A 16,431-nucleotide genomic window follows, 5' to 3' on the forward strand; every position below is an offset into this window, starting at 1 on the left:
GAACATAACGAATGAACTGAAAATGAACAGGGAAGGGGGAGGCCTCCGGGCAAACTATTATTTTCGCTCCTTTCAGTATATTTAGCCAATTTAGTAACTAAGTGGAAGTGTCGTTGTTTTTGGTGACATTTCTCCCCAACACCCTTGATGGATGCATAACACCATTTCCTTAAGTGTTTTTGACAGCTCCTTGTCAGTGTTGCAAATCTCCGGGCAAGTGGGAAATCATGGGTCTATGTTTTGCACGATCGGGCTGAGAGAAGGAAGTTTGGTTGATGAATCAAGAATACTGAACTCGATGCAGAAATTCAATGAAAAGTCTAACCGGGAAACATTTACAAAACCAAATCCTGTCTTCTTGGGTTAATGGAGTCCAAAAGAATGAGTCTAAATTTTCAAAAGTGGTATGGTCATCTCCAAAACGAAGAATTATGAATCCTATTTTCAACCATTCCTTCATCATCCCTGGAAAGGGAAAGTATCTGATGTGGCATCAGCATGGCATCATGAGTTGAGATAAATGGAAACCAATGAAGCAAAGCAGTAGTAGATTATATAATGTCATGTCATTCTCCAAGGAGAATTTTTGAATTTGATTCCAGAGTTGGAAAAAGGAAACAAAGCAAAGACTAAAGGATCATGGAAAATCCGGAGTGGAAATAATGACTGCAGGTGATTTATGTAACTTTAAAGGAGACGATATTTCCAGATTGCTTAACTCAGTGTTTCTCAACCTTCTAATGCCACAACCCCTTAATACAGTTCCTCATGTTGTGGTGACCCCCAACCATAAAATTATTTTTGTTACTACTTCATAACTGTAATTTTGCTACTGTTATGAAACGTAATGTAAATACTCAGTTCTTGTGGGGTTTTTCGGGCTATATGGCCATGTTCTAGAGGCATTTCTCCTGACATTTCGCCTGCATCTATGGCAAGCATCCTCAGAGGTGAGGTCTGCTGGAAATGGGAAAAAAGGGGGATGCAGGCGAAACGTCAGGAGAAATGCCTCTAAAACATGGCCATATAGCCCGAAAAAACCCACAAGAACTGAGTGATTCCAGCCACGAAAGCCTTCGACAATGTAATGTAAATATCTGACATTTTCATTCACTGGACCAAATTTGGCACAAACACCCAATATGCCCAAAGTTGAATTCTGGTGGATTGATTTTGTCATTTGGGAGTTGTAGTTCGTTGGAATGTAACCTAAAATCAAAGAGCATTCTGAACTCCACCAATGATGGAATAGAATGAAACTTAGCACACAGAACTCCCATGACCAACAGAAAATACTGGAAGGGTTTGTTGGGCCTTGACCGTGAGAAAATACTGTGTTTTCTGATGGTCTTTGTCGACTCCTGCTGGGGTCCCGACCCCCAGGTTGAGAAACGCTGGCTTAGCTCAATCAATAATCAGAATGGTGACCAGTCAAGAAATTAGAAGCCTTGGATCTCATCTACATTGACCATGTAATGAAGTTTGAAGCTACTTCAAACTGGGTTGTTGTGAGTTTTCTGGGCTGTTTGGCCATGTTCCAGAAGCATTCTCTCCTGACGTTTCCCCAACATCTATGGCAGACATCCTCAGAGGTCGTGAGTTCATAGAATCATAGAGTTGGAAGAAACCTCATGGGCCATCCAGTCCAAGCCCTTGCCAAGAAGCAGGAAAATCACATTCAAAGCACCCCCGACAGATGGACATACAGCCTCTGTTTAAAAGCCTCCAAAGAAGGAGCCTCCACCATACTCTGAGGCAGAGAGTTCCACTGCTGGACAGCTCTCACAGTCAGGAAGTTCTTCCTAATGTTCAGGAAGAACATTTTTTTCCTGTATTTTGAAGCCATTGTTCCATTGCGTCCTAGTCTCCAGAGCAGCGGAAAACACACTTGCCCCCTCCTCTCTATGACTTCCCCTCATGTATTGATCCATGGCCCTCATCATGTCTCCTCTCAGCCATCTCTTCTGTTGGAAACTAGGCAAGTGAGGTTTATATATGTGTGAAATAATGTCCAGGATCGGAGAAAGAATTCTTGTCTGCTTTGCGGATGGTGTGAATTCTCTCTCCTAAGAGCTTGCATTCCAGGTGGTCATAAATACGGTGAGCCTGTGGTGTGTTGAAAGTCCTTTTAGCTATGAGAAATTGGGTGATAGTATCTGTGTCTCTTCAGCTTAGAAGGAAAGTCAGGGAGCACAGTAGATGTGCTTTCCTGGACCTTAGCTTTTCCAGTTTTCGTTTGTCTTGGAACAGTTTCTCCCCATAGAGATGTTCAATGTGTTGTTGAAGACTTTCATGCTTCAAACTGTGAAATTATGGGCTAGGTGGTGAATGGTTATGTGGTGATTTTCCAAAATGGAGACCTCTACTTGCTGGATGGTGTGTTCACCAATAGCAGAGTGGGATTGGCCAGGAATTGGAGCTGTTTGCCCCGAAGTCCAACCACATTTGAATTGACAATGCCAGTTCTGATGGGGACTCATCACCATCAACCTCTTTCATCTCATTGAATGTCTCCTTTGGTGTGTGGCCTTTCAAGTAAAGTAACTTGATTATTGCTCTGTATTCCACTGGGTCCATTCTCAAACCTCACACCACTTCAGCACCTGTAAAATCAAGACCGTTATCCATTCTGTGCTGTAAATTGGAACGTAACCTAGAGATACTTATAACATTATGCATGTGCATTTTCAGCATCCTGTGATAAATAGAAGAGGATCAGGGGAAATATTTAATGAACGCACCTCATATGTATGTGTGTGTATACACACACACATGTAAAACGACACCATACTGCATGCAACATATGGTGGTGAATGTTTAAAGAACGAATGTGAAATAAGGATGCCTTTTCAACATAACTTTGGACATTCTAAAAGAAAGCTCTGAAGGGGCGGAAAAACTCGGCATGTTTTTGCAACCAGGAATGGAGAGGCAAAGAATATAAATAGAAGGAAAGAGAGGTGGTGGAGTTGGGGAAGTGGAGAAGAGAAAAGGTTTGATTCTGTCAGCCTAAAACTGCAGGAATCGCCCAGAGTTCGGCAGCTCTGTATTGTCACTGAAGAGTTCAGGATGCGGTTCCTCACTTGCTAAGATTTGCAGAGGGCACAAACCGCATCCGAAGTGTAGGAGTGGGAAGAAAAAAAACAATCAGACTGAATCAGTGTGAAGGAATACGGCGGCAAAGAATGAAGCATTAATGCCTGCCAGCAGGTGCTCTGCAAAAATTTCTGGTTTTGTTCTAATCGCGCTGACAGAAAATAGGTGAAATTCAAAAGAAAAGGGCGAAACAAAACAGATGCACTCATTTTCCCAATATGCAGCCGCTTAGTCTGTTGGATTAAACACAAAGCACAATGGAACAAACTATGATTATTCGATAACCTCCTATTGTCTCAATTTGGCAGAGACAGGTCCAATTCGTCATCATCCTAGGCTATCACTTGAGGCTGGGGCTGATTTTCTTCCAAGGACAGAGTCTCAGCGGTTGGTCCGTAAGTGACTGTAGAGATCTCTTCTAAATCTGCACAGTCTTTAACGGTGAGGACACAGATTTCCAGATGAGAAATGGTCCTGACAAAGGTATGCTTAATGTGCTACCGAAGGCTTTCATGGCTGGAATCACCAGGTTGCTGTGAGTTTTCCGGGCTGTATGGCCATATTCCAGAAGCATTCTCTCCTGATGTTTCACCCACATCTATGCAAGCACCCTCAGAGGTTGTGAGGTCTGTCGGAAACTATCCAAGGAACACAGATATCTATAACAAATAGCAAAACAAAAGTTGCAAGCTGTTATTAACAACCGTCCTGTGCTGTTCTTAACTATGGTTGCCAGTTTAATCTGCAAATAAAGCACTAAAGAATAACACATAAGAACAGCACAGCATGGTTGTTGATAACAGTTTGCAACTTTCGTTTTGCTGTCTGTTGGAAAACTAGGCAAGTGGGGTTTGTATATCTGTGGAATGTCCTGGGTGGGAGAAAGAACTCTGGTTTGCTTGAAGCAAGTGTGAATGTTGGAACTGCCCACCTTGATTAGCATTGAACGGCCTCACAACTTCAATGTCTGCCTGGTTGCTACATCTGGAAATCATTTGTTGTGAGGTGTTAGCTGGCCCTGATTGTTTCCTATCTGGAATTTCTCTGTTTCCTGAGTTGTTCTTTATTTACTACCCCGATTTTAATGTTTTAAAATACCGGTAACCAGATATTTTTTTTTTCATTTTCATGGTTTCCTCCTTTTCGTTGAAATTGTCCATAAGCTTGTGGATTTCAATGGCTTCTCTGTGTAGTCAGACTTGGATTCCCCCAGGCAGCAAGCAGCCAGGCTTTGAAGCTGCAAGGCCATTCAATACTCACTACCTAGTGAGATTAGGCAAGCCATACCCTGGTAGATTTTAAGAAAGATCTAAAAAACTTGGCTCTTCCAATGTGCCTTTGGAGGGTGATCATAAATCCCATTTCTGTCTGTTCCAACTACAGTTCTGTCCTCATGATGCTATTCCCCCCTCCCCCGCCATCCTTAATGAAGGTCTAACCAAACTGTTTGTCCCTCCCTCAAAAATACACTTTCCCACTACTATCTCATCCAGGGTTTATCAGTTTTTTATCCTGTGATTTTGGCCTGCCCATTGTGTTTTATCTCTTTATTATGTTATTTTGCAACTGTTTATTTTATTTTGTTACTTCATATATCTTATTTTGACGTATTTTTTGATTATTATTATTATTATTATTATTATTATTGCTGTGTTGTATTTGGGCTTGGCCTCATGTTAGCTGCCCCAAGTCCCCTTTGGGAAGATGGTGGCGGGGTATAAATAAAGATTATTATTATTATTATTATTATTATTATTATTATTATTATTATTGCTGTATTGTATTTGGGCTTGGCCTCATGTTAGCTGCCCCAAGTCCCCTTTGGGAAGATGGTGGTGGGGTATAAATAAAGATTATTATTATTATTATTATTATTATTATTATTATTGCTGTGTTGTATTTGGGCTTGGCCTCATGTTAGCTGCCCCAAGTCCCCTTTGGGAAGATGGTGGTGGGGTATAAATAAAGATTATTATTATTATTATTATTATTATTATTATTATTATTGCTGTGTTGTATTTGGGCTTGGCCTCATGTTAGCTGCCCCAAGTCCCCTTTGGGAAGATGGTGGTGGGGTATAAATAAAGATTATTATTATTATTATTATTATTATTATTATTATTGCTGTATTGTATTTGGGCTTGGCCTCATGTTAGCTGCCCCAAGTCCCCTTTGGGAAGATGGTGGCAGGGTATAAATAAAGATTATTATTATTATTATTATTATTGCTGTATTGTATTTGGGCTTGGCCTCATGTTAGCTGCCCCAAGTCCCCTTTGGGAAGATGGTGGTGGGGTATAAATAAAGATTATTATTATTATTATTATTATTATTATTAATATTATTATTATTGCTGTATTGTATTTGGGCTTGGCCTCATGTTAGCTGCCCCAAGTCCCCTTTGGGAAGATGGTGGTGGGGTATAAATAAAGATTATTATTATTATTATTATTATTATTATTATTGCTGTATTGTATTTGGGCTTGGCCTCATGTTAGCTGCCCCAAGTCCCCTTTGGGAAGATGGTGGTGGGGTATAAATAAAGATTATTATTATTATTATTATTATTATTATTGCTGTATTGTATTTGGGCTTGGCCTCATGTTAGCTGCCCCAAGTCCCCTTTGGGAAGATGGTGGCAGGGTATAAATAAAGATTATTATTATTATTATTATTATTATTATTATTATTGCTGTATTGTATTTGGGCTTGGCCTCATGTTAGCTGCCCCAAGTCCCCTTTGGGAAGATGGTGGTGGGGTATAAATAAAGATTATTATTATTATTATTATTATTATTATTGCTGTATTGTATTTGGGCTTGGCCTCATGTTAGCTGCCCCAAGTCCCCTTTGGGAAGATGGTGGCAGGGTATAAATAAAGATTATTATTATTATTATTATTATTATTATTATTGCTGTATTGTATTTGGGCTTGGCCTCATGTTAGCTGCCCCAAGTCCCCTTTGGGAAGATGGTGGTGGAGTATAAATAAAGATTATTATTATTATTATTATTATTATTATTATTATTATTATTATTGCTGTATTGTATTTGGGCTTGGCCTCATGTTAGCTGCCCCAAGTCCCCTTTGGGAAGATGGTGGTGGGGTATAAATAAAGATTATTATTATTATTATTATTATTATTATTATTATTGCTGTATTGTATTTGGGCTTGGCCTCATGTTAGCTGCCCCAAGTCCCCTTTGGGAAGATAGTGGTGGGGTATAAATAAAGATTATTATTATTATTATTATTATTATTATTATTATTATTGCTGTATTGTATTTGGGCTTGGCCTCATGTTAGCTGCCCCAAGTCCCCTTTGGGAAGATAGTGGTGGGGTATAAATAAAGATTATTATTATTATTATTATTATTATTATTATTATTATTATTGCTGTATTGTATTTGGGCTTGGCCTCATGTTAGCTGCCCCAAGTCCCCTTTGGGAAGATGGTGGTGGGGTATAAATAAAGATTATTATTATTATTATTATTATTATTGCTGTATTGTATTTGGGCTTGGCCTCATGATAGCTGCCCCAAGTCCCCTTTGGGAAGTTGGTGGCAGGGTATAAATAAAGATTATTATTATTATTATTATTATTATTATTATTGCTGTATTGTATTTGGGCTTGGCCTCATGATAGCTGCCCCAAGTCCCCTTTGGGAAGTTGGTGGCAGGGTATAAATAAAGATTATTATTATTATTATTATTATTATTATTATTATCATTATCATTATTATTTTCATCATCAAGGTGGCCAATTGCAACATTCACACTTGCCTCAAACAGAGAAGAGTTCTTTCTTCCACCCTGGACATTCCACAGATATATAAACCCCACTTCCCTATTTTCCAGCAGGCCTGAGGCTGCTAGGAATTGTGGGAGTTGAAGTCCAAAACACTTAGAGAGCTGAAGTTTCCCTGGGCTGGGTTAAATGGTGCTGGTACCCCACCAAATTACAATTCTCAAAATATGTTTCCCAAAGCCACTTTAGGAAAAATTCTGTTCCAAATGGGAATAAAAGCCAAAATCTACATCATCGCTGTGTCATGTAAATCTATATTCATGCCTCATATGTCAGTTGGGTGGAATACTTATGTCAGAATGTGTTTTTGAATCGACATTTTGGTTGCGTAACAGGATAGGATTGTATGCATTCTTTCCACCACCTACTTTTCATTCTCCAGGCTCTACCTCGCTTGTCATAAAGTGGAATTACAACGGTAAAATTGTAGGTTGTGCCCAGTAAAATAACAGAAACACCATCCCCAAAGAAAGCCACAATAAAATGTTTATTTTAGAGCCAGCTAATGCAAAATATGACACAGTATATGTGTGCTGAAAAGGTCAATAAATAAATCCAACACTTTGTCATTTTTCACCCCAAACATTCCATTTCGTAGGTTAGGTAAAAATATCTAGAAATTATATGTGAGCCTCGAGGGTTGTTCTTAGAAATTGCTTTTTCTTTGCCACACACAAAGCCCTTTGCAGGCTAAACCTACAGTATTTTGATTTCAACCTTACTTCTAATGGCTCCATCTGATAAAATCTCAGGATTTGTAGTTTAGTGAGGTGTTTCAAATTATCTACCAAAGAACTCTAACAGCAAACTACAAATCCCAAGATTCCATAGGATGCAACCATGGATGTTAAAGTGGCATCAAAGTACAAAAACTATACAGAGGTTGTGTATAGAATTGGAAGATAGCCCCAGTGCGATTCAGTCCAACCCCATTCTGTCATGCCAGAATACAAGCCTTCCAAACAGATGGTCATGCAGCCTCAGCACTGATACCAAATCCTAAATGGTCACAGAGGAAAACCAAGACTTGTGTGGCTGCAGCAGTTTGCTTTGGCCTGACGTTCTGGGAAGGGCAAGCTTCCAAACTGGAAGGTCCATCAACATTTCTGCCGGCATCTCTTGAAACAAGGCTCTTTGTTCCATTTCCATGAAAGGTCCTGCCTAGTCCTCATGGCCACAAAGAACCTTGTCATCCCACAAAGGACCATGAGACCTTTGAGATCTTAAGTCAGTAACACACAGAGATAGACCTCTTGATGTACTTCATATCACCAACCTAGATCTTCTTCAATCAAAAGGAGTTTCTTGAGTCATAGACATCGGTTTCTGCATAATGCTGTCCAAGGTACTGAACAATCTGATGGAAGCCTTCATTTATAAATCCCTTCTTTTGTCCACCGTGGCAAACCATAGCAAATCAGAGGCAGCTCTACACAGACTATTTATTCTGGGGCCAATCTGGCCCAAACTCACAGTTCATTCCAGATTCATGGGGAGAATTCAGAGCAACCTGCGACTTTGGCAAATGCAGTCCAAGATCACATTAAGCCTGTATTAACCCATATCAGCTCATTGACCTGCAACAAAGCTGATTCACTTCTGGAATAACAGGTGACTAAATAGTAACCAACCACTCCAAACATTATAGTGTTACCAGACTTCTGTAAATGTACAGATTGACCATCCTTTCAACTTCTGAAAAAGATGCAAAGTGGCATAAGTTAGAAACAACTTGGAACAACACAACAACCTCAACCAACTGCAAAATCCAAGATTCTATAAAATATTACTATGGCAGTACCTTAGCATGCATACACACACACACACACACAAATAGATACAGATATAGATATACATATATATTTGCCTGCTGGCGCAGTGGATTAAACTGCTCAGCTGCTGAACTTGCTGACTGAAAAGGTCAGAGGTTCGAATCCAGGGAGCAGGATGAGCTCCCCTTGTTAACTCCAGCTTCTGCCAACCTAGCAGTTTGAAAACATGCAAATGTGAGATCAATTGGTACCACTCTGGCAGGAAGGTAACAGCGCTCCATGCAGTCATGCCAGCCACATGACTCCCGTTGGTGCAATGGGTTAAACCCTTGTGCTGGTAGGACTGAAGACCGACAGGTCAGAGGTTCGAATCTGGGGAGAGCACGGATGAGCCCCCTCTGTCAGCTCCAGCTCCCCACATGGGAACATGAGAGAAGCCTCCCACAAGGATGGTAAAACATCAAAACATCCGAGTGTCCCCCGGACAATATCCTTACAGATAGCCAATTCTCTTACACCAGAAGCAACTTGCAGTTTCTCAAGTCACTCTTGACATGAAAAAAACAAAAACCCTTGGAGATGTCCATGGACAATGCAGGCTCTTTAGCTTAGACATGGAGATGAGCACCACCTTTCCAGAGTTGGACACGACTGGACTTAATGTCGAGGGGGAACCTTTACCTTTACCTTATTCCAAATCTATCCATCTACTCACCTAGAGACTTTGCAATCCTGCATGCACTATATTTTGGATCCAAAAAAAGTACCGCCTTCCTAAGGTGCCCCATACAACTAGAAACACATTTTCCTCCACCTTTCTTCATCCAACGCATTCTCCGAAACACCAATCTTTCTCATTCGCACCACACATATGCATATTCAGCTCACATTCTGTCGATTTGCTTCCAAAAATCCTTCTTCACCCATCATTAACTACTCATCAATCATCTGCCTTCCATCATCATCAGTTTTATAAATAGAAGGGAAGAGGCTTTTTAAAAACAAAAAAAACCCCATCTGTTGAGAACTGAACGACTTGCCAACGCCGAAATGCCGACACATTTGGGAAGTTCCAATTTCATGGGTAGAGAAGCATGACAATTTTGTTAGTTGCAAACTGTGATATACTCTCATTGTTGTGTTCAAAATCCTCTTTATGAGAAGTGCAGAGGGAAAAGAAGGAGACAAAGATCAGTCAGTTCGGAGTTTGGAGAGGCGAATACAAAAAGGGATCGGTTTTCCTATTTGTCGAGAGCAAAATGGGAGCGCGTTTAAGGAAATGAAGGGAGACATTGCAAAGAGATTAGAAGAGGAGTCAATCAATGGGATGAACTGCTGAAACGCACAGCACCGAAACCACAGGACATTTACAAGCTAATCCTAACAGAGATGCCTGGGTTGAGATGTGATTAATTACAAATTTGGAAATAATTAGTTACATGTTTGAAATGGGGTGTTTCATTCACCACTGCTCAAAGAAACAGGTTTTGTTTAGCAAAGAACAGAACCATAATTGTGGTGAGTAAAAACTATAGAGTACAACAACACACATATATATTTCAATGTAGATTAGCTTTTTCAAATCTGATTGCTCATTTGATTCCTTTTAAACTTGTTTTTTATGCATTGCTTGGCTATATTATGTGTTCACTTATGCTTTTACAAGGGGTGTTCATTAAAGATTTTTCTTGACCCACTTCTATTTATCACAGGATGCAGTAACTGCACATGTGTAATGATATAAGTCTCTATAGGTTACGTGCCAATTTACAACTCAGAACTGAGAACGGTCTTGATTTGACAGGTGCTGAAGTGGTGCGAGGTTTGATAATGGACCCAGTGGAATACAAGACAGTCCTCAAGTTCCTTTCCTTGAAAGGCCGCACATCAAAGGAGACGTTCGATGAGATGAAAGAGGTTTCTGGTGATGATTCCCCATCATATGATGGAGTCAAGAACTGGCATCATCAATTCCAGTGTGGTCGGACTTTGGTGGAAAGAGCTCCAATTCCAGGGTGACCCCACCTTGCTATTGATGAACACACCACCCAGCAAGTGGAGGTAAACCATTTTGGAAAATCATCGCATAACCATCTAGCCCAAAATGTCAACATTAGTGTGGGGTCCATGGAAAAAAATCACCCAAGACCACCTTCACATGCATAAGGTATCCACTCGCTGGGTCTCCCAGCTGCTCACACCTTTCCAGAAGCAGGAACATGTCAAATGCTCTCAGGCTCTATTCACAACAATGTGCCATGGAATCCAGGAGGACTTTTTCAGACTGATCACACAGGATGAAAGCTGGGTCCATCACTCTGATCCTGAGACTAAAGTCCAGTCGATGCAATGGAAGCATCCTGACTCACTGCCCAGCTCTCAGTAGGAAAGGTCAAACTCACAGTATTTTGGGACCAGTACGGAGTAGTATTGATGGATTTCCTAGCAAAGGGGACCATGATCACTGGGGGCATACTATGCTTCACTGCTGTGGAAACTGAGAGAGACCATAAAAGCCAAGAGGCAATGTGGCATGCTCACCAAAGGTATCCACCTTCTCCAAGGCAATGCACCAGTTCACAACTCACATGTTGCCCAAATGGAAGCATGCTCCTGTGTCTTGAAATGCTACCACATGCCCCTGGAACAGCAGAATACAGACTTGCCCCCTTCTCAAAGTGATCTCATTTCAAATATTGAAACGTGGCTATCGGGGAAACAATCAGGGCCAGCTAACACCTCCCAACAAAGGACTCCCCAAGCAGGAAGCAGCCAGACATTGAAACTGCAAGGCCACTCAATGCTAATCAAGCCAGCCAATTGCAGCATTCACACTTGCCTCCAACAGACAAGAGTTCTTTCTCCCACCTTGGAGTTTCCACCAATATATAAACCCAATTTTCCTAGTTTCCAACAGACCTCACAACCTCTGAGGATGCCTGCCATAGACATGGGCAAAATGTCAGAAGAGAATGCTTCTGGAACATGGCCATACAGCCTGGAAAACTCACAGCAACCCAACTACATATACTGACATTCTACATTGACCTCTATTCTCTCCGCAGCCCACCTTAAATGTTAGCAGCCACATCACCAAAAGGGTATCAGCTAGAGTAGAGGGTGAGTCAACATATGCAAAAATTCAGTTGACTCAGTGTTTAGGATTAATTTTAGAATTTAAACTTATGTTTGGCTTATATGGACGCCACATCTTAATCTAAAAATTCCATAGTTTCCTAGCATCGAGCCACTGCAGTGTCGAACTGCGATAAGTCTACAATGTATACACACCCTATGACTTCATTTTGTATGGTACTTCTATATTTGTTTTTGTTGTTGCATCTACTTGGAACAACAATGCTTTCAAGACCTTAATTCTATTATCTCTGGATAAGAGGCAAAACTACTGATAGAATTACAATGACACATCTCCGTTTAAAGAAATTTCCATTGCTATTCATCTTTCCGTAACTCAGAAAAATGGATGCTACGTTTTATTCAACACTGCATGAATTCTGATGAGCACATCTTCAAAGTGGTTGACTCTCGTCTGTGCGCGCCCAATCCATCTCAAATCCGAAAGCTGGCGTTTAGGCCCCCCACCCTTAAGCGCTTTGCTTTCCATTTTTAATGTCTGAGCCTTTTCATGCATATGATTTGTTCAAGGGCCACCGAAGGAACTAAATGTATGGCTTGAAATGTATCCTGTGGCTTGAAATGTATCCTGAGCAATTTTTGTGAGCTTTCAGACCCCCATTTCCTCAGTTAGGCAGTTGTCAAAATTGCAAACGGATGGGAAGTTAAATGGATAGCATTAAGCCAATGGGAGTTCAATGGAAATGATCTCTTGGTGTTTAGAGGTGCGTTTTGATTCGAGGTGGCACCCTCATGCACTCAGAAGGAAGGGATGATGCGCATGTGATGCAGAGAGAGTGAGAAAGGGAGAAATAAAAGAAAGAAGGGAGGAAAGGAGGAGCAGTTTTTGCACAGTGGTTCTCAGCATTATGAATGCCGACCCCTTAATACAGTCCCTCATGTTTTTTTTATTGTTTTATAGTGTATGTAAAACCTGGAACCTTAACCCATGACTGATACCGGATGAGAGACTCTCCCCTGGGTACACAGAAGACTGAGCAACTTGGAAGACACTGAACAGACTGTGCTCTGGCACCACGAGATGCAGAGCTAACCTTAAGAAACGGGGCTACAAAGTGGAGTCCATGACATGCGAGTGTGGAGAAGAGCAAACTACAGACCGCCTATTACAATGCAACCTGAGCCCTGCCACATGCACAATGGAGGACCTTCTTGCAGCCACACCAGAGGCATTCCAAGTGGCCAGCTTCTGGTCAAAGGGCATTTAGTATAAAGCCAAGTTTTTAAAACTTTGTATCTTTTAAATACATTATAACTGTATCCAAAATGGACAACACATTTGTGGATACAGAGGGCGAACCATTTATATTGTAAATAGGGGTTCCATTGAGATCTCACAACCAAAAGATGTTCCAGAAGAGTTATCTTCTGCCAAGTGTCAAATCGCCAGGTCAACATCTCTCAGCACGTTTCTCCAAATCTCACTCTTTTTGTTCTTCCCATTCTAGTTTCCTATTGGGTCATGTTTTCCCAAGCACTGAAATTCCACGATTTGTAATTATTTCCCAGATGTGATTTTCCTTTGACAAAAGTGTATTTCCACATATAACTTCTTTCAGTTACACTCACTTTTAACCATTCAAAAACATATACACTGTTTTGTCGCACACATTATTCCTTAGAAACACGCCTAAGTCTCACCTGTGTGCAAATACTGGAAGCCAAGTGTGCATTTTCTTGCAATAATGATCAGCAAGTGTGAACATGCTTCTTATACTCACACTGTAAAGTCAAATGACCTTTCTTTCCTACCTGGACCAAAACAGGCATCAGTTCATAATTGCATGAAAACGGGATACTGAAGGTGAGAATTACCTGAGACGTTGTAATGGGAGGACAGCGCTTCGCAGTATCTCTCCAGCAGAATAGATAAGGGAAGGCTCATGGAGGAATCGCAGGGCAAGGCCAGCTGGGTGAAGAGAAGGGAGGAAGAAAAGAAGCAGAGTATTAGCCAGAAAATTGAGTACTTGACAGAAACACAATGAGTTTTTATTCTATTTATGCCCTGCCCTTCAGCTAAAAAAGACTTCCAGACCAGCTTACAGATTGGTAATTTGACACTTTGCTGCCCTCAGGTTTACAACTCAAGCAAGACCCAAGCTTGTTACCAACTGCTGGATTAAGGTATGATGGTGCTGAGCCTTCTTGCTCTTCTCTCCCTCAGAGAACAGAGCTATGGCATTTGGATCATGGAGGGTTGACATCTCACCAATTGCTGGGGCAAGGCATGATAGAGGCATACATGGCTCCTCTTCTCTCCTTTGGAGGCCAGAGCAATGGAAGTGGGAATGTGGGAAGAGAGCCTCACACAAACTTCTAGGACAAAGCAGGGTGGGCCTCGGCCTGTCTGCTCTTCTCTCCCTCATAGGCCAGAGTAATGACATTTGGATCGTGGAGAGAGGGTCTTTCACCAGTAACTGGACCAAGGCAGGATGGAGCTGTGCCTGGCTGCTCTTCTCTCATTCAGAGGCTAAAAGCAATGGCATTTGGATCATGGGGAAAGGGCTTTTTACCAGTTACCGAACCAAGGCATGATGGAGCTGTGCCTGGCTGCTCTTCTCTCCCTCAGAGTGTCAAGCAATGGCATTTGGATCAAGGAGAGAGGACATTTTACCAGCCACTGAACCAAGGCATGTTGGGGCTGCTCTTCTCTCCCTCAGAGGCTAAAGCAATGGCATTTGGATCGTGGAGAGAGGGCATTTTACCAGCCACTGAACCAAGGCACGATGGAGCTGTGCCTGGCTGCTCTTCTCTCCCTCAGAGTGTAAAGCAATGGTATTTGGATCATGGAGAGAGGCTCTTTCACCAGTCCCTGGGTCAAGGCATGATGGGCTACTCTTTTCTCCCTCAGAGGCTAAAGCAATGGCATTTGGATCATGGAGAGAGGGCATTTTACCAGCCACTGAACCAAGGCATGATGGAGTTGTGCCTGGCTGCTCTTCTCTCCCTCAGAGTGTAAAGCAATGGTATTTGGATCATGGAGAGAGGCTCTTTCACCAGTCCCTGGGTCAAGGCATGATGGGCTACTCTTTTCTCCCTCAGAGGATAAAGCAATGGCATTTGGATCATGGAGAGTGTATTTCACCAGCCACTGAGCCAAGGCAGGGTAGGGCTGCTCTTCTCTCCCACAGAGTCCAAAGTAATGGTGTTTAGATCATGGAGGGGTGGCTTCTCACTTACTACAAGGGGCAAGGCATGATGAGTATAAATAGCTGCTCTTCCCTCCTTTCCATTGCAGTGGCAATGGAGTCATGAAGATAAGGCATGCTGGAGCTGTCCTTGGCTGCTCTCCTCTCCTCAGAGGCTAGAGCAATGGAAGTGGGAATATGAAGGGAGGACTTCTCACCAGTCACTAGACCAGTGGTTCTCAACCTGTGAGTCCCCGAGTGTTTTAGCCTACAACTCACAGAAATCCCAGCCAGTTTACCAGCTGTTGGAATTTCTGGGAGTTGAAGGCCAAAACATCCAGGGACCCACAGGTTGAGAACCACTGCACTAGACCAAGATGTGCTGGAGCTCTTCTCTCCCTCAGAGAGGGTTGGACTGGATGGTCCTTGTACTTCTCCCTAATTTAAGGATTCTACAGTTCTATAGACTTAGACTAGATGACCTCAGGTTCCTTACCAATTCAGTGATTTTGTAGGAATACTCCTGTTCAGCAGTCCAAAGACATGTCAGTCCAGGATCTATTTTTTCCTACAGTGGCCAACCACTGAGTGTAGAGAGTGGTTTGAGCTCTATTAACTTAGCAAGAGGGAGAAGAGAGCAGAATCATGCCCTTCCCAGTTGATTCAGGCATAAGCAAGCTGCTGTACCTCTTCTAGCTTCCCTTCCCTTCCTTATAACTCTTGCCATCTCGATCATTTGGCTACTTATAGGTTTTCAGAAGCCTACAAATAGACTATGGGCACAAACACCTCTTTCCATTATATTGCTCTAAAAACTATAACAATTCAGAGATGGGAAGGAGTATTTTTTAATTGTTCCAATAACAGGTTAAGTTTTTGGTATTCTGCAAGGAGGCTGCAGCTATTTTTATTGGTACACTTAGACAGTTTGCATTGATCTCCTTCTGCTTTTGAGGTGTAAAAATACCGTGCGTTTGGTTTAGATCAGGTTTTAGTGCCATATGTTTAGTGTTTAGGAGACACATTGTAGCATTATTCTGTTTGTTTGTTTTTTAATGTGAGCTGCTTTGAGCCTTCGAAAAAAATCAGAACATTAGCATACAAAATTTACTCAGTACCTTAAAATATATATAGATACAACTGGAATTTCTCCACATTGCTAACCATTTGGATGTTTGTGTATGTAAAACAGATGTTAAGTGAGACCTTTGCATTGACACACATATTTTATGGCTTGGAGTCTGATATTTCGCATTTCTTTTCCTTCCAAAAAACTTCAGCGGCACAAGACATATGCTGCTAGAGATGGAGCCATCTGAATTATTCACATTTCAAGGTTAATAGAGTGTGGTTTGCGCTCTATTAACTCAGTAAGAGGGAAAAGAGAGGACGGAACTGAATCATGTCCATCCCAGTTGGCTCAGGAAAAACTGCTGTACTTCTTCTAACTTGTCTTCCCTTCCTTATA

The 16,431-nt window shown here is 41.6% G+C and overlaps 1 protein-coding gene across 1 annotated transcript in view; it reads right to left on the reverse strand.

The window, feature by feature from the left end:
- The window catches only part of CRHR2 (corticotropin releasing hormone receptor 2), a 235,035-nt gene that overhangs the window by 185,599 nt on the left and 33,005 nt on the right, over positions 1-16,431 (reverse strand). The window contains exon 2 of the mRNA XM_060782649.2: positions 13,651-13,744. Within this exon, the coding sequence (XP_060638632.2) occupies positions 13,651-13,744 (94 nt within the window). The remainder of the gene's footprint in view (positions 1-13,650; positions 13,745-16,431) is intronic.

This window comes from Anolis sagrei, chromosome 6 (assembly GCF_037176765.1).
Source record: "Anolis sagrei isolate rAnoSag1 chromosome 6, rAnoSag1.mat, whole genome shotgun sequence".
NCBI classification, from domain to species: domain Eukaryota; kingdom Metazoa; phylum Chordata; class Lepidosauria; order Squamata; family Dactyloidae; genus Anolis; species Anolis sagrei.